This window comes from Apium graveolens, chromosome 11, assembly GCF_009905375.1.
Source record: "Apium graveolens cultivar Ventura chromosome 11, ASM990537v1, whole genome shotgun sequence".
In the NCBI taxonomy this organism is placed as follows: Eukaryota; Viridiplantae; Streptophyta; class Magnoliopsida; order Apiales; family Apiaceae; genus Apium; species Apium graveolens.
The window spans coordinates 149,247,659-149,264,337 of record NC_133657.1 but is presented as its reverse complement, the minus strand read 5'-3'; the positions used below and the strand labels follow the sequence as shown (position 1 = coordinate 149,264,337).

At 41.1% G+C, this 16,679-nt stretch overlaps 1 protein-coding gene across 1 annotated transcript; it reads right to left on the bottom strand.

The window, feature by feature from the left end:
- Nucleotides 1–11,925: 11,925 nt before the first annotated feature.
- LOC141698639 (tropinone reductase homolog At5g06060-like) lies at nucleotides 11,926–15,087 on the bottom strand. The gene is made up of 5 exons (XM_074503412.1): nucleotides 14,684–15,087; nucleotides 14,374–14,581; nucleotides 13,191–13,407; nucleotides 12,985–13,091; nucleotides 11,926–12,430 (listed from the first exon to the last, which is right to left on the bottom strand). Exons 1-5 carry the CDS (start codon nucleotides 14,881–14,883, stop codon nucleotides 12,242–12,244), a joined length of 921 nt encoding a protein of 306 aa, XP_074359513.1. The 5' UTR covers nucleotides 14,884–15,087; the 3' UTR covers nucleotides 11,926–12,241.
- Between the last annotated feature and the right edge of the window lie 1,592 nt (nucleotides 15,088–16,679).

Genomic DNA, 16,679 nt, shown 5'->3' with positions numbered 1-16,679 from the left:
GTCATTTGTTTTTCTTCTTTTTCTCCCTCGCTATTCTGCAAAACGCAGTGTCTGTGGTTGATTGCTGTCGTTGCCTCTCCGGTCTCTACTTCGATCTTCCATTAATTTGTAAGACCTTCATTTGCTGCTTCGTTATATTCCTCGGTTTTTGTCTTCGATTTTGTTCTCGCTTTTTATTCTTCAATTTTGTATGCTTCGGCTTGATAGTAGATACCCCTCTTTTTTGTAGTGGTTGTTTTTTATTTTGTTTGATTCTGGTGTTTAAAAGTGTTTAGATCTGTGCTTTTCTGGCATTTTTGGTTTGTCCTTTGTAAATTTCTGTGGGTTTTTGGTTCGAGTTTCTGGGTTTTGCAACAGGGTTGTTCTTCGTGTTCTTGGTATAAAATAGTTGTGTGTATGTGTTTGTTTTGGTTATATTGCTCTTTGATTCTCAAGATGACTGTTGTGGGTTAGGGTTTTGTTTTGGACCCGGGTAGGGGGTGTTAGATCCGGGTCCGGTTTAGTATATTTGTGTAGGGTTGCATGCCTTAGGTTTTGTAATTTGTTTTTGGTTGCTATGGATCCGGGTCAGGGTGTTTGCCATGAGGATCCGGGGTGCATGAGTTATTTTAAGTTTTTGGTTGCTATGGATCCGGATCTGACCCGGGTAGGAGGTGTTAGATCCGGGTCCGGTTTAGTATATTTGTGTAGGGTTGCATGCCTTAGGTTTTGTAATTTGTTTTTGGTTGCTATGGATCCGGGTCAGGGTGTTTGCCATGAGGATCCGGGGTGCATGAGTTATTTTAAGTTTTTGGTTGCTATGGATCCGGATCTGGGTATTTGTCGTATAGATCTCGGTCCGTGGTTGTTTGGTTTTTTGGATTGTAGTTAACATGATACGGATCGTTGATGTTTTTCCGGGTTGGACTTGCATTGGTGGTCCGAATCATTAGGTTATGGTAAAACTAACATAACGTACCTGATCCGGACTGCTTAGTAAGACAAGTAAAATCTGTAGGGCCCAGGCTAACTGACCTTCATTTTAATAGGTATATGGTCCGGACCAAGGAGCGAGTTAGGAAAGTCTATAACTGCTATCCCAACTTTTCTGACGAGGAGAGTGATCCGGATTCATCTGGTAGAGAACAGATCCGGGACGAGATGGTGAGGAAGGGGTCCGGGTCTGTGGGAATAATTACTAGCTTCCGGTTCAATAGGCTTCCGGAGAACTCGGTCATCTTTACGCCAGACGGCCGCTGGTCTGATATTAAGTATCATTTTGTGAGAAAGCCACCCGGGTTTGAAGATAGCATTTATTATACCCGGGTCAGATACGAGAGGCACGAGGATGACCACCCGGGTGTTTATGACCAAGGTGCTCTGGAAGCAGCTTTTGCTTCGTTTGGGATCAGCCGGGATCATTACCAGCTTAAGGATTTTTATGCTGAAGCTGATCCGGGTGATATGGACAAGGAAATCCGGGCTGCTTTTCAATTAACTCCTGATATCGCTTGGAGGTGGCCCGAGCCCCATGAGAGAATTTTCCATCGCCCTGCGGATGGTTTTGTTCCGGTCTGGCTGGAGCATCTAAGGTCCGGGTGGAGCCCTCGCTGCCACATTTTTCTTAAGCACCTGTGTAAATATGTCTACAGGATATCCCCAATGCAGATAACTCCAAACGGAATTAAGTCTATGACTTGGTTCATAGCTTGCTGTAACAAGGCCGGGCTCATGCCTACCTTCAAGTTGTTCCACCAGATTTTTTATCTTTCTAGATCAAGCCAGAAGCCTTTTTATGAGCTGAGGTTCTGGGCAGCAGAGTGTGGCTTTGGTCCGGGTAGGTCGAAACCGGTTATGCACCAGACCTCGTTGAAACTTTGGAACGGGGAGATATTGATGCTAAAGGGGTACGATATGGAGTTTCTCCCTTACTTTACAGCCGGGGAAGTTAAAACAAAGTTCAACCCGGAGATCTTAGAGGGGGAGGCTGTCGATCAGATTAGGAAATTTTGCGGTAGTCTCGGGTTCCAGCCGACCCGGGATACCTTTATGAACCATAAACTCCTGTTCCAACTTGGCTGTAAGTTCTTCTTTAACCTGTTCTGTTAGTGATCTGGGTCCCCATCCCTGCTTGGAGATCCGGATTACGTTCCTTTTTCTTTTAACTTGTAATTATTGTTCGAAAACTCTGTTTGGTCTTTGATCCGGGTCTCTCTGCTTTTCCTGATGGTCCGGATCAACCTCTATTTTGCATTTATATCAATCCTGTGTTGATAGTCTTCTTTTCCAATTTTTCAGGTTTACAACATTACAACCCTGCATCCCGAGCGATAATGTCTTCTTCAGCTTATGCAGCAGCTTTCAACTCCCTGGGATTGGCATACAAGACAACCAAAGGGGCCCCCGGGACCGGATCCGGGTCTGCGGACGCAGAGGGTGGAGCCGAGTCTTCTGCCCCCCAGAATGTTGCTGATCCGGACAATGCACCCTTGGCCGAGGATCTGGACATCCAAGAAATTTCAGAAGATGATCCCCCTTCAAAGAAGAGGAAGTCTGCCCCGGGAAAGCCGCCCCGGGAAAGTTGTTGTTGCGGACCGGGTCGTCTGCGATTCTGAGGGGAAGGACCCGGACGGGGGTCTCATCAGGATAGGGACAAAGAGCTTGGTTGACCTGGCCGGGTTCATGTCTAGTATTCCTTCCCAAGATGACTATGAGGAGGTGGAGGGATACAGCATGACTGCGGCTCTGAAAAGGGTCACCGAGCAATGGGGACAGGTATCCAAAATTTCCATGCCTTTGGTTCCGGATTGCGTCCCCCATTCTTTTTTTTGTACTTAGTCGATTTCTTTTTTTTTTCAGCTCGGGAGTGCCATATCTATATGCTCAGACGTTGCCTACACGGAGGTCCGGGAGGCCAAGAACCGGACCAATACCGAGAAGATAAGGGCCGATACCTTGTAAGGGGAGTTGGAGGAAGCCCGGGAGGGATTCCGCGTGGTTGAGTCCGGGTTAAGCCAGAAGTTGAAGGAATCTGAGGACCGGGCTGAGGGGCTTGCGAAAGAGGTGGAGAGGTTCAAGGCCGAACTTGCTGCCAAAGAAAACTTGAACAAGGAGGTTATAATTGCCGAATTCAAGGCCAGCGATGTTTATGATTTTGAGGTTGCTCAGGCCGGGGTTCCCGAAGTGCGCAGGTCCTGGGTCGTTGCTGAGCGCCACATCAAGACCGACCCCTTGGCTTCCTGGGAGAGCTTCATCCAGGAGTTCCTTGCTGCAAAGGCTGCAGCGGAGCAGGGTCAGGGGGAACCGGAACCCTATGATGGTCCGAGCCCCAGCTTCCTCTAGATCCGGACCAGCTTTGCTAAGCTTCTCTCGGGCCCAACCCTTGTAATTTCTTTTTTCTAGGATTTCCCATTCTCGTACTTTGATTTGAACTATTTGTAATATTTGGATTTGTTCCGGATTGAAGGCAATCCGGATTCTGCTTTAGATTTTACTTTCGTTGCCTTGTACTTTCCTTCCATTGTTGAAAATATTTGCTTTTCCATCTGTAATTTTAATTTTTATAGGTTGTCCGGATCCTTGCACAAATGCCCTTGATCCGGGCTGTGTATCAGGCCCCCGATCCGGATGGGCTTTACAACCGGATTGTTTCGGGTATGTAGTCTTATCCAGATATGAATTCTTGTAACATGATTTTTGCTCTTGGAATTGCTTTCAATCCGGGTATGATACCCACCCGGGTTGAAGTATTGTTTTTTGCTTTATGTACTTAGAAAATATAAGTGCATAATGGTTGTTTCTAACCCGGATTCGAATGCTTATCCAGGTTGATTTTGCTTTGGAATTTGCTTTCAATCCGGGTATAAAACCGACCTGGTTTGATGTTTGCTTGTTTGCTTTATGTACTTACAAAATATGTGCATAATGGTTGCTTGCAACCCGGATCTGAATGCTTATCCGGGTTGTTCTTTGCTCTTTTGCTTTACATAATTGTTGTTTTCAACCCGGATTCGAATTGTAATCCGGGTTGGTGTTTGCTTTTTTGCTTTATGTACTTGGAGGTTTACCGAAGTACATAATGGTTGTTTGCAACCCGGATTTGAATGCTTATCCGGGTTGTTTTTTTCTTTTAACTTTGCTTTCAATCCGGGTATGTCTAATCCGAATTGGTGATTGCTCCATTTACTTAGAAATTTTCTAAGCAAATAATGGTTGCCTTTGGTTTTTGCTTCCAACCCGGGTATGAGAATGTACCCGGGTTTGAGAACGTACCCGGGTTGTTTTTCGCTTCCATAACTGGTAATTTAAAAGTAATAACTTTCTAAGAAAGGAAAATTCTTTTCATTGATTTGCAAATTTTTTCATACAAAATGCATTATCATAGATTGGTTGCTTGCCATAGGCTACAAGTTCTGGTTGCTTTTGGTTGCTTTTTCTACTGGTAAAACTTTCTGAGCCTGAGTCCATGCCATGTATTTGGTACTTCAGACTCATCCATGTTTATGAGCTTGTATATTCCTGGCCTTAGAACTTCCTTGATTTTGTATGGGCCTTCCCACTTTGGCATTAGCTTTCCAGTGTTGGTGGGGTCTGAAGCTTCCGTATCTCGAAGGACCAGGTTTCCAACTTGAAAGTTTTTTACCCGGGACTTCTTGCTGAAGTGCTCTCTTGTTTTCTGTTTATACTTTTCCATTCTTTCCACTGTCTGGTCTCGGACTTCATCAATTAGCTCAATATTCGTTCTGAGCCCCTCCTCATTTGCTATCTCATCAAAGTTGATTGCTCGATGGGAGGGGGATCCTACTTCAATTGGTAGCATGACTTCAGTTCCATAAGCCAATTTGAAGGGGGTTTCTCCTGTGCTTGTTCGGGGGCTTGTCCTATATGCCCAAAGTACGTTAGGCAATTCTTCCGGCCATTTTGTTTTGCTTTCCCTGAGCCTTTTCTCGATCCCCCAGAGAAGTATTCAATTGGTTACTTCAACTTCGCCATTCCCTTGAGGGTAGGCTACAGATGACTTCTTGTGCCGGATACCCCGTTCTTGAAGGTAGGATTCAAATTCTGAACCAACGAATTGCGGACCATTATCTGAGACCAGTACTCTCGGGATCCCGAACCTCATCAGAATGTTATCCATGAATTTAATGCAATGTTGCTGGTTTATTGTTCTCATGGCCTTTGCTTCTACCCATTTTGTCATATAGTCAATTGAGACTAGTAAGTACCTGAGGTCTCCTCGGGCTCTTGGGAATGGTCCCATGATATCAATACCCCATACGATAAATGGGATTGGTGACAAGACTGAGGAGGGTAGGACTGGGCTCATCCGGCTGACATTGCTGAATAACTGACATTCCTTGCATTTTTTCACAAAGTCTACTGAATCCTGGTGTATAGTAGGCCAGTAGTACCCTTGTCTTATGATTTTGTGAGCTAGGGCTTTTGCGGACATGTGGTCCCCACAGATTCCTTCGTGAACTTCCATGAGACAGTACTGTGCCTCTCCTGGGCCTATGCACTTGAGGATCGGGGAGGAGAAGGTCCGGCGATAGAGTATACCCTCTTCGATGAAGAATTTTGAAGCTTTTGCCTTTAACCTTTGAGCCTTCCCTTTATCCTCCGGGAGCTCTCCCTTCTCTAGGTAGTTAATAAATGGAGTCATCCAATTCGGGCCGTTGTCTATTTCCATGACTTCTTCATATTATGTGCTCGGTTTCTGCAATTCTTCGAAGTAGACGGAGCAATCCAGGTCTGATGAATTTTGAACAAGTTTAGATAGTGCATCAACTTCTGAATTCTCCTCTCTGCAGATTTGGATGACTTGGATTTTTGGTATGGAGGCGAGGTAGCTTTGGACCAGAGCCTGGTACTTGGCTAGAACTGGATCCTTGGCTATGTACTCGCCATTTGTTTGCTTTACGACGATCTGGGAGTCGCTGTAGATTTTAAGATTCTGTATCCTGAGTGTTCTTGCTAGCTTCAACCCTGCAATCAAGGCCTCATACTCTGCCTGGTTGTTTGTTGCTGAGAAGCCGAAGGAGATTGCTGTTTGGATTGTGAATCCTTCTGGGCTCTTTAGTATGAGGTCGGCTCCTGATCTTTCATTGGTTGAAGAACCATCAACTTTGAGAGCCCGGGCTTCTGTTTCTTGATCTGTGTTCATCTCAGGGTCAATGCTCATGGGCTCGGGCTCTTCTTCTGGGAAATTGCATTCTATGATGAAATCAGCTAGAGCCTGGGCTTTGATTGCCGTTCGAGGAATGAAACTCAGATTGAACTGACTTAGCTCAACTGCCCAATTTACCAACCTCCTGAGACATCTGGCTTGTGTATTATCTTTCTTAAGGATTGATTGGTTACAACTCGTATCTTCCTTCCCTGGAAGTAGTGTCTGAGCTTCCTGGATGCTGTGACCAAGGCAAAAGCAAACTTTTCTAGCCTTGGGTATCGTGTCTCTGCATCTTTTAGCACTTGGCTCACATAATAGACTGGTTGATGTTTGCCATTCTCTTCCCTGATCAAGGCTGCCCCTACTGCCAGGGCCCCTGCTGACAGGTAAAGGGATAGGGGCTCCCCGTTGAGCTTTGGTTAACACAGGGGGTTGAGTAAGGTACCTTTTGATTTCTTCGAATGCGCTCTGGCACTCTGGGCTCCAATTAACTTCTCTCTTGTTGGTTGCTCCTTTTAACAGGTCAAAGAAGGGTAGGCATCTTGCAGCTAGCTTGGAGATGAATCTTCTGAGTGCAGCTAGTGGTCCTGCTAGCTTCTGCACATCTTTTTGTGTTCTGGGAGCCTTCATCTCTTGGATTGCCTTTATCTTTTCTGGGTTGGCTTCAATTCCTCGGTTGCTTATCATGAATCCGAGAAATTTTCCTGCCCGTACTCCGAATGTGCATTTTTCTGGATTGAGCCTGAGTGAGTATTTTCTCAAGTTGTCGAAGCATTCTCTCAGGTCTCCTATGTGCCCGGGGATGCTTGTAGACTTCACAATCATGTCATCGACATATGATTCCAGGTTCCTTCCAATCTGGTCCTTAAAGATTTTATTCATTGTCCTTTGATATATTGTTCCCGCATTAGTCAATCTGAAAGGCAGCATCACATAGGCGTCGACCGCCCTGTGGGTTATGAAGGCTGTCTTTAGGATGTCTCTGGGATTCATCTTGATCTGGTTGTACCCCGAGTAGGCGTCTATGAAACTTAGCATCACGTGCCCAGAAGTTGCGTCGATTAATTGATCAATATTTGGCAAGGGGTAGGGGTCTTTGGGGCATGCACTGTTCAGGTCTGTGTAATCGATACACATTCTCCATTTTCCGTTTGCTTTTTTCACCATCACTACATTTGCCAGCCATTCTGGGTACTTGACTTCGCATATTATTCCGGCTTTCAGTAGTTTCTCAATTTCTTCATCGATTGCTTTCTGCCTTTCTGGGGCAAAATTTCTTCTCTTTTTCCTGACTAGCTTCCTCTCTGGGTTGACGTCCAAGCTATGCATCGCTATGGATTCATCCAACCCGGGCATGTCTTTTGGGGTCCAAGCGAATATGTCAGAGTACCCTTGGAGTAGTGATACCAGGTCATTTCTGAAATTAGCCTCGAGCCCGGATCCTATCTTTATCTTTTTGGAAGGATAGCTTGTATTGATCAGAATTGTTTCTGTTTCAACAGCTGCCTCTATCTTTGATTGATCCATGTTTGATACCATCTGCTGGATCCGAGCCTATGTATTCTTTTTCATATAAATCTGAGCCTGGGCTGTCATCTCTTTATTATTTCTTTCTTCAATAATTTCTGGGTTGGTTGCTTGTACAGTAGGGTTGGTTTGGCCAAGGCCTAGGCCCAATTCAATCCCTTCTGTGACTTGGTTGCTTTTTTGCTCTTCTGAGCTTTGTTTGGTTGCTTTTGGGTCTGAGAGGGACTCTATGATCTGAACTTATTTTCTCGTATCATTCCTTGTGTGTGGGCGATGTTTCTTAATACTTTGCTATTTCCGGAGCACCACAGCCTTTCTCTTGTTGTCTTGATGAGTTTCAGCCATTACCAGAGCCTGGCTATAACATCTTTCAGCTACCTCATAGTCTCCCTTGATTTCTCCTATCCCGGTTGGAGTTGGGAATTTGATTTTCAAGTCTGATATGGATGTGATTGCTTGGATCCTGGTCAGGGCTGAGCGCCCGATTATGCCATTGTAGGATGAAGGAGTATTGATCACGCAGAACTTTATCACATGGGTAACTTGGTTTGGGCCCGATCCAAATATGACTGATAAGTATAAGGTACCCTGGATCGGGGTCAAGTTGTTCCCGAACCGATACAGAGGGTCCTCTTGGCATTCATTGGAGTGTACGCTCCCAAGCCTCATCCTGTCTACAATATGCTTGAAGAGTATGTTCACTGAAGATCCGTTATCAATCTGCATCCTTCTCACTTCGTTGTCAAAGATATCAAGTGTTACCACCAAGGCTTCGTTGTGATTCGGGTTGACCCCTTCATAATCCTTGCTGCTGAATGAGATCATCATCTCCGGGTAGGATTGAATGGAGAGCACTTCATCCTGAGCCCGGGCTCCTAGGGGGGAGTGTGAACCTCCTAGGACCACATTTACCACATTCTTACCTTTTCTTTGCCTTTCTTCTCTCTGGTTTTTCTCCCTTGAGATGTATTGATTGAGGTTGCCTTTCTTGACTTGGTCTTCAATGAAGTATTTTAAAGAGAGACAATTTTCAGTCTTGTGCCCATGGGTTTCATGATAGTCGCACTGTCTGTTGTAAGGCCTGCTCTCCGGGGGAGTCTGCATTGACTTCGGAGGGTAGTAGAATGGCTTTCTCATGATCTCCTTCAGTATCTCTTCCCGGGTCCTGTTTAGTGGTGTCCACTCTGGCTCTTGCCTAGGCTCCCTTGCCTGCCTAGGTGGACCGGGATCACTTTTGGATTCTGTTTTAGGACCCAATCTTTGGAATATTGGGGTGTTTTGTACCACATTTGTTTGCTGGGTTTGGTTGCTTTGTTTGAACTTTTTTTCCTGATGGTAACCCCCTTTCGGTCGGTCATCAGAAGATTTGTTCCTGTTTCCACCATTCCGAGTTATTCTCATCGCCTGGAGAACATCTGTTTCTTTTATGAACCGGGCTGCCATAGAATAAGCCGCGGCCAGGCTTTGGGGCTCTTTGTTTATCAACTCCACAATATACCTCTCATTGTGTTCTGGATCCAGGTTTCTTCGAAATATGCTTAGAGCCTCCCTTTCATCGAGATTCAAAACTTTGTTGATGGCTTCCTGGAACCTCCGCATATAGGCTGAGAGTGCTTCGTTATCATACTGGCGGATTGTCTCCAGGTGGCACATGTGCATTTCATGTGTTTTATTGGCTCTGAATATTCTAAGGAAGGCTCCTCTGAATTCTTTCCAGGAGTGGATGCTTCTTGATGGGATTCTGCTGAACCATCTTTGAGCCCCCCCTTTGAGGGTCGAGTCGAAGAATCTGGATTTCGTCAAGTCATTGTAATAGTATATCTGAGCTATCTGTTCGAAGTAGTTGAGGTGCTCTTCCGGATCCCCCAGTCCATCGAAAGAGTCGAAGTTGTAGTGTTTGAGATTTTTCTGTCGAGGGATGGCTTCTAGGGAGTGGCTGAAGGGCGTGAGGGTCTCCCCAACTTCCAACCCGGAATCTCTCTCCATCTTTCTCTGGAGCTCATAAATCATGTCTTTAAGATCCTTCTGGCCCTCCTCTTCGTCATCAGAAATGAGTCCGGGGGTAGGGTCCCTCCGAGTTCTTTTGCCTCTTGTTTTAGTTAGGAGCCTCTCCTTCTCCTGCTGCATTCTTTTCTGAATTTTTTGCTCCAGCTTTTCCTCTTCTTCCTTTCTTATCTTTTCTCTGATTTCTTCTAACTTTTTCTTTCTAGTTGCTTCTGTCTCCTTCTTACTAGGCTCTTTTTGATTCTTTTTTTCCTTAGCCCCAATTTGGTCGAAGACAGATCTCCTGGATTGCTGAGAGTCCCCGGACTCTTCTTGCTCATCATCTTGTTCAAATTCCATCTGAGCCCGGGCTTGTTCATCTCTATAGAGCCTGATTGCTTCAGCAAGTTCGTGGCTTGTTAAGTTAGCCATATGTTCCTCTGCAACTGGAACATTGGTGTACTTGTACTGATTGAGCTCTATGACATTTCTAGCATCCCTTACCGGGGTATGTTGCGTCAGTGGTTGCTCCTGGAAGGTCTCCCTGTCTCCTCCAGGTTCTTGGACTTGAGAGGGGTCTTGATCCTAAATGTGGGTACTGGCGGAGGGCCTACCAGCTGTACTTTTTCCTGCTCTTGCCATTACCACAATTGTACAAACAACTGACCAAGATTTGAGGCTACAAATGTGGATCTGAGGTTGCTTTTTTGAAGATTACAAAAAATTTCCAGAATAACAGCAAGCAAACTTTCTGGGTTTTGCTAACAATAATACTAAAAAAGAACAGCAGGCTCTTGAACACAAAAGAAAATATGCAAGCTAAAACAGTTCTGAGTTTTAAAATTACCAAGACTATAAAACCCCAGGCTTCAAAACTATCAAGATTATTAAACCCTAAACAACCAAAACTTAACAAACAAGAGCGGGCTCACACAAACGTGGCCTAAAGTAACGAGCTCACACAAACGTCGCTAAAATGAACATTCATATTCAAGAAAGGGTTTGGTTGCTTGTGTTCTTACAGGTTTAAAAGTGGACTCTCTCAAGAGTTTGCTGATGAAGATGAATCCAGGGGCACCGAGACCCAAGGATGGAGCGCCCCTCCTTCTAGCGCCAAATGATAACTCCGGTGAGCGGGCGGCTCCGTCCTACACCGTTCCTGGACCTTCAGGGTATGAATGAGGTGTAGCTGCTGGTTGGGCGCCTGGAAAACAACACCGGAAGGGGTGTTTGGCTCCCACGACGCCTCCGGTGTAAGAATAAGAACATGGTCTTGGAGAAGACGAAGGTAAGTAAATGTAATATAGAGGCTGCTGTGTGTGTATGGATATGTATATATGATGGCTGCAAAACCCCCTACGGTATTATTTTGCAAAAGCCCCACAATAGCTAGATCGAAAGGAGCAGGCCCCACACCAAAATTATCATTTTTCATCTTCGTCCCGAATATAATAGGTTAGGAGTGTACGTTTCCTTTTCTTCTCTTTGCTTGAATATAATAGGTCAGGAGTCCGTTTTCTTGTATTCTCTTTGCTTAAAACATGTATATTATGACATATTTGTTTGTATGAATTTCTTATCACAAATTCTTGTGCTGATATTTCCATGAGTTACGAATGTTTCACTAAACAAGTTTGATATGATATGTACATTTATGTGATGACTCGGAAAATTGTCAAAACTCAGAAGATTAGATTTAAGAAATTGGAGACGATTTAGGTTTACATAAATACAGTTTTACGATATTTTTTAAGTTTACATGGGTAGAATTTGGAATATACATTGATTGTAATCACGAAATTTTCATCTGTTATTCCGAATAATGGGATGTTATTTCTCAATATAATAAATTGTTCTAAATTTTTATTATAAATGTAATTTCTCCGGCTATATTGTTATAATATTTGAGTTTGCAATGTTTGCACGCACCATTTTGTTTTCTTTTATATACATTTTTAATTAAATATTTATGTGTATTTCATAATTGCACCTTTTCTACAAGAATAACCTTAGATCTTCAAAAAATTTCTTCGAACAATTTCTCAAAAATGAGTTGTCATTTTTTTCATTGATTGCTTCTTTGTATATGTAATTGGAGGTTGAATTGAATATTAATAATAATTTTATTAAATATTAAGAAAGAAAACCAAGATAATGCAACCCCTTGTTAATCAAAGTCGAAAATGATTTGGTTAAAGTTAATTACAGTTAACAAACTCTAACCATTGAAATTTTCATTGGGAATTCATGTTAATTTTATTGATATTTTAAAATTTACAGGTCAGCCTGCTGATATCAAAACTGAACAACCTCAAGGTCTTAGAAGAGATAACTGGAAAAGAAATACAAAAATTATACCATCATATGGGAAAGTTCATACTGTTTACACAAACTTGATGAATCGTTAGATAAGATAATAACTTTGTTGAATGAACCTATGCTGGAACAGAAGAATTCCCAAAAGAATATGGCTATTTTTTTTGGCCAAGCAGAATATGGCTTATTACTTATTAGCCATTTTGAAGTTAAAAAATTAAATATCTCACAGGGTGGACTACTAAAAGAGCAAGATTAACAATGTTTTTAGTCATTTCTAGGATAAAAGCCACTTACAGTCATTCCGCCATCAACACAAATTATCTGGCCTGTGATGTAAGATGATGCAGGTAAGCAAAGGAAAGCCACAAGCGCTGAGACCTCTAATGGATCCCCTAGACGCCCAAGTGGAGTACACGAAAGAACTTCTTCCATATATTCCTTGTTATCAAGAACCTGTGCGACTCGAAAATGAAAACCACGAGGATTGAAAAAACATAAACAGATAATAATGTTATACGCTCTCTCCCTCTATGAATGTATACTTGTACACTTATGCCGGAAAGAAATGATTTGGTTAACTGTAGGTATATAATATATATGCATGTTCTACAGTTCTTTAAGAGCAAGTCTAATGCACAGTTACATTTGGTTCTATACTTTACCCATAATATAGAACCAAAACTACAGACACACTTCTCCAATGCATTGCCAAAGTTGAATAGACAGTAACATAGATGGATAATTGTTTCTAAAAGTAGCAAGATTTGTCTCAAGTTAGCAATTTTGAATACTTTTATAACCAACTTTTGCAAAAATACAGAACAAACTAAAAGCGACAAAGCCATCTGCAGCACTGGAGCAATTAAGGAGAAAGGCAAAACCAAATTTACCAGAATAATTTTAATATTTTGCAGAACACCACCTCTGGTGTTATGATGGTAATGAAATTGCAAGTTGAGGCAACTTACTGACTATAATCACACAAGAATAGAACAAAAGGAACTTACTTGCTCCACCATAGATGTTTTGATATACCAAGGAGCAACAGCATTACTTCTGATATTGTCCTTGGCCCACTCACAAGCCAAATTTTTTGTAAGTTGGTTGATTGCCCCTGAGATTCCATATAAAGCAAAAAACAGACATCACATTGAATGAATGGTCAAAGTATTGCAAGAGGATGTTCCAGACTTGGATCACATTGCCAAGTTACCTTTAGTTGCTCCTTGTACAGACATAGATTTCAGTGAGACAAAACCAGAGACCGAGGAAGTAAATACAATATTTCCTGCTTTTGACGCCTTTAGAAGAGGATATGCAAGTTGACTCAAATGAAAAACAGATTCAAAATTTGTTGCCATCAGGGTAGAAAAATCTTCAGAGGTGATCTCTGCTACAGGTTTACGAATGTTTGTTCCAACATTATTTACCTACTGGTTCAAACCCATACATACGTCTTAGAACGTCACCCCATATAGAATCAACAAGATATTTCCATTTTGAAATCTGGAATAGTATTGTACTCTATGTTTCAAAAAATGCTGAAACTAAAATAAGGCATCTCATTAAACAACAATACTCTTAAACTTCCTGCATATTACAGAAATCAGATCCTCCTTGCACCTCCATCATTATATAAAGTAATTTAGTATATTAGAAGTAGGGAATGGAAAAGGAAAGGCAGGCAAAGTAAACAGAGGTCCATAACCATATTCATTCATATAAATCCACTGCAATTTCGAAGTGTCAGTGTCAGTCATATGAATCCACTGCAATATCCAAGTAAGTTAGAACTGGTGATTAAAAATATTTGGATAAGTTATCACATATGTATTATCAAATACACATCTTTACATATTTATATAGTTCTAGAGTTTTCTTCTATCATTGTAGAATCCTAATTTTATCTGTTATGTGGTCTTTAAGTAGGTCAAAATATCTAAATTTCAGTAAAAGGAATACGAGCCTAGTACTAGTGTCTAGGGGCAGGATAAGGGTACAGTGTACCCAAAACCAAAGAGTCTCAAGTACAATAGAATACATCTCATGTAAGATCTAGTTAGTAAGATCATTACAACCTAATACAATTAAAACTAGCAAACATTAACTATGTAGTAAAATTTTATTAATCTATCAAGGCAAAATTAGTTAAAATTACTACATTGTCAGATTAAATGGGAAACTTCGCCCACACTGTACCTAGCAGAAAACACACCAATTCTTATCTACTTTAATATAAAAACGTATCCATTATCTACTGTCCCTAAAACTCATCTTGACTAGCAATTACTAACATCATCCCCAAAATTTGATAGCATTAACACCGAACGGACCGTGCAAATTATCGAAACAAAAAACAAACACATTACACAATACCAACAAAAAACAAGACTTACAAGAATATCAAGACATCCATCAAAAGCAGCTGATACATTATCAAATAGCCTACAACGATCAACCCGATTCGACACATCACAAACCGAACCCACGACTCGAAACCCCTCATCTTCCCAACCCATCAAACACTTATTTAATTCGACTTCATTTCGAGCACATGTATACACTTTCGCTCCCAATCCAGCCAATTCCTCAACAATTGCATGCCTATAAACAATACCCACATTCCACATTTTAATAAAAACATGCCATTAACCATCAATCTGACAGAGCATAAAAAAAAATGTGTGTATAGGTTATAGAGTGTACCCAATTCCTCTGGTGCCACCGGTAACAAGAGCTGTTTTTCCTTGAAGAGACCATCTATCTGGTTGATTCTTGTGCTTGCAATTTATTGAAGTTTTAATAGAAACAGAGCTTTTGGTGAGTTTAAGATGACGAATCTTTGCATTGTTGGTGTAAATGAGTTGGGGTTTGAGAGTAATGCGTGCTTTCAAGTGGCAACCCATTTTTGCAAGAGTGCGAAAATTACGATATCGGGGGTAAAGTTTTTCGACTTATGGTCATTTTTAGATTATCTGAAATTTACGTGAAATTATTTAATAATAATAATAATAACAATATATAATAAAAATTACAATTTTATATTATCTAATATATATTATTCGAATACTATGTAATAATTTATATTATTAAATTGATATTTTTTAGTTAATTTCTTACATATATTAACAAATATATTGTTATTATTGGATGGGTACGGTTAATTTACGAGTATTACAAATTGGGTCCGGAATAATAAATATATAAATATATACCAGGGCTACTATAATGAGACCAATATTAGAATTAGAACTTAATACACGCTTAAAATAAGTCCAATATAAAAAATATGCGATCTAATAGCATTGAAACTCTTATCGTCAGCTATAATTTTTAAACCTCATCGTTACGGCACGTAATCACGGGCAAATTGTGACGGCATCAACCCCCAGGGTCAGGATTTGACGTCACTAACAATATCAAACTGCAATTATAATACAGTCAACTCATTCTTATTTCAATATAAACACAACCTCTTCAAAAGATCTTTTACATGTTCAAGTATGATTTAGGTTACACACTTAATGTAACGCCCCCAAATCCGGGGCAGTAATCTGGGTCGTCACGCAATCCTTCAATCATGTGTAACCCGCATTAACCCAATAATCCAATAATTCCATATCACAGACCCCCAATCTCACACACTCAAAAGTTATAGCTTTAGAAACGACGTACAACAAGTATCATCTGTTATTAAAACTCAAATGTACTTTACAGGATCTCAAACAATTATTCATAACCTCTACATGAAGTTACAATAATTACGACTGATATCTTATACCTATCTGATACTCTAGCCCACTTGAGACAAAACTGTCAGGGATTCTCCCCAAGACTGCAAGCGACTAAGTCCCACACCGGTATACTAGTTATCTGTTGTGTTGTGTCAGTTAAAAGAAAGCAAGAGTGAACTATAATGCCCAGCATAATAATGTAGAGAATGAAATGACTGTATGATAAACTCAAGTAAAACGTCATATATGATAAATATGTTTTATTCAAAAATAGTTTTCCTTGATTATACATACCTTCTTTTGAAAATAATTCTTTGGTGGATTTATTATCCTGCGAATACCTTAATGGTAAACCCAGCACCTATGTTTGGGTTACGGTATTGCATCACAATTTCAATTGGAAGAATAGGACATTCGTTGGAGCCACCGCATACGATGATCAGTCGTACTACGTGTCCCATTTTGGGTATACACATACTTCACAAGTTCCTGGGTACACAGAGTACCTTCGCCTGCGGTACCTTTTGTAATATCCGGGATATATCGTGTAATTATTTTTGATAATATAATGCGTGCCCAATATCTATTCTGTGAGTTAATTGTTAAGTGTTTTCTGTACTTGAATATTCAAAAATAATATTAATTGAGTATTTTAATTTTTATATGTCCAAAATAAAATATAGATAATTGTTATATCTTCCTAATTATTTTTATGTTGATTTATGGATTTATAAGCATCATATGAAATTTCTAAAATCTTTTTTCGGGTAATTAAAATCTATTTTATAAAAACGGGAACCAACTGATGTCAACCGTTGTTACGTTTTTGGAACCCGAAACTCTTCCGAGAACTCCTTCCTAACCTAATTGTAATATTCCGAGCATTTTCCATGTTTCGACTTTTTCGATCCGGCGTACGGTTTGTCCTACGCGGGTCCCGGCGCAACATTTTTGATACAATATTCGTT

Bases quoted from the DNA above. Each gene is read 5' to 3' on its own strand.
- LOC141698639 (XM_074503412.1), bottom strand. From the start codon at position 14,883: ATGGGTTGCCACTTGAAAGCACGCATTACTCTCAAACCCCAACTCATT. The intron at 14,582-14,683 runs GTACACTCTATA...TATTGTTTATAG, and splicing joins GGTGGCACCAGAGGAATTGG to GCATGCAATTGTTGAGGAAT. The intron at 13,092-13,190 runs GTAACTTGGCAA...ATGGAATCTCAG, and splicing joins TGTACAAGGAGCAACTAAAG to GGGCAATCAACCAACTTACA.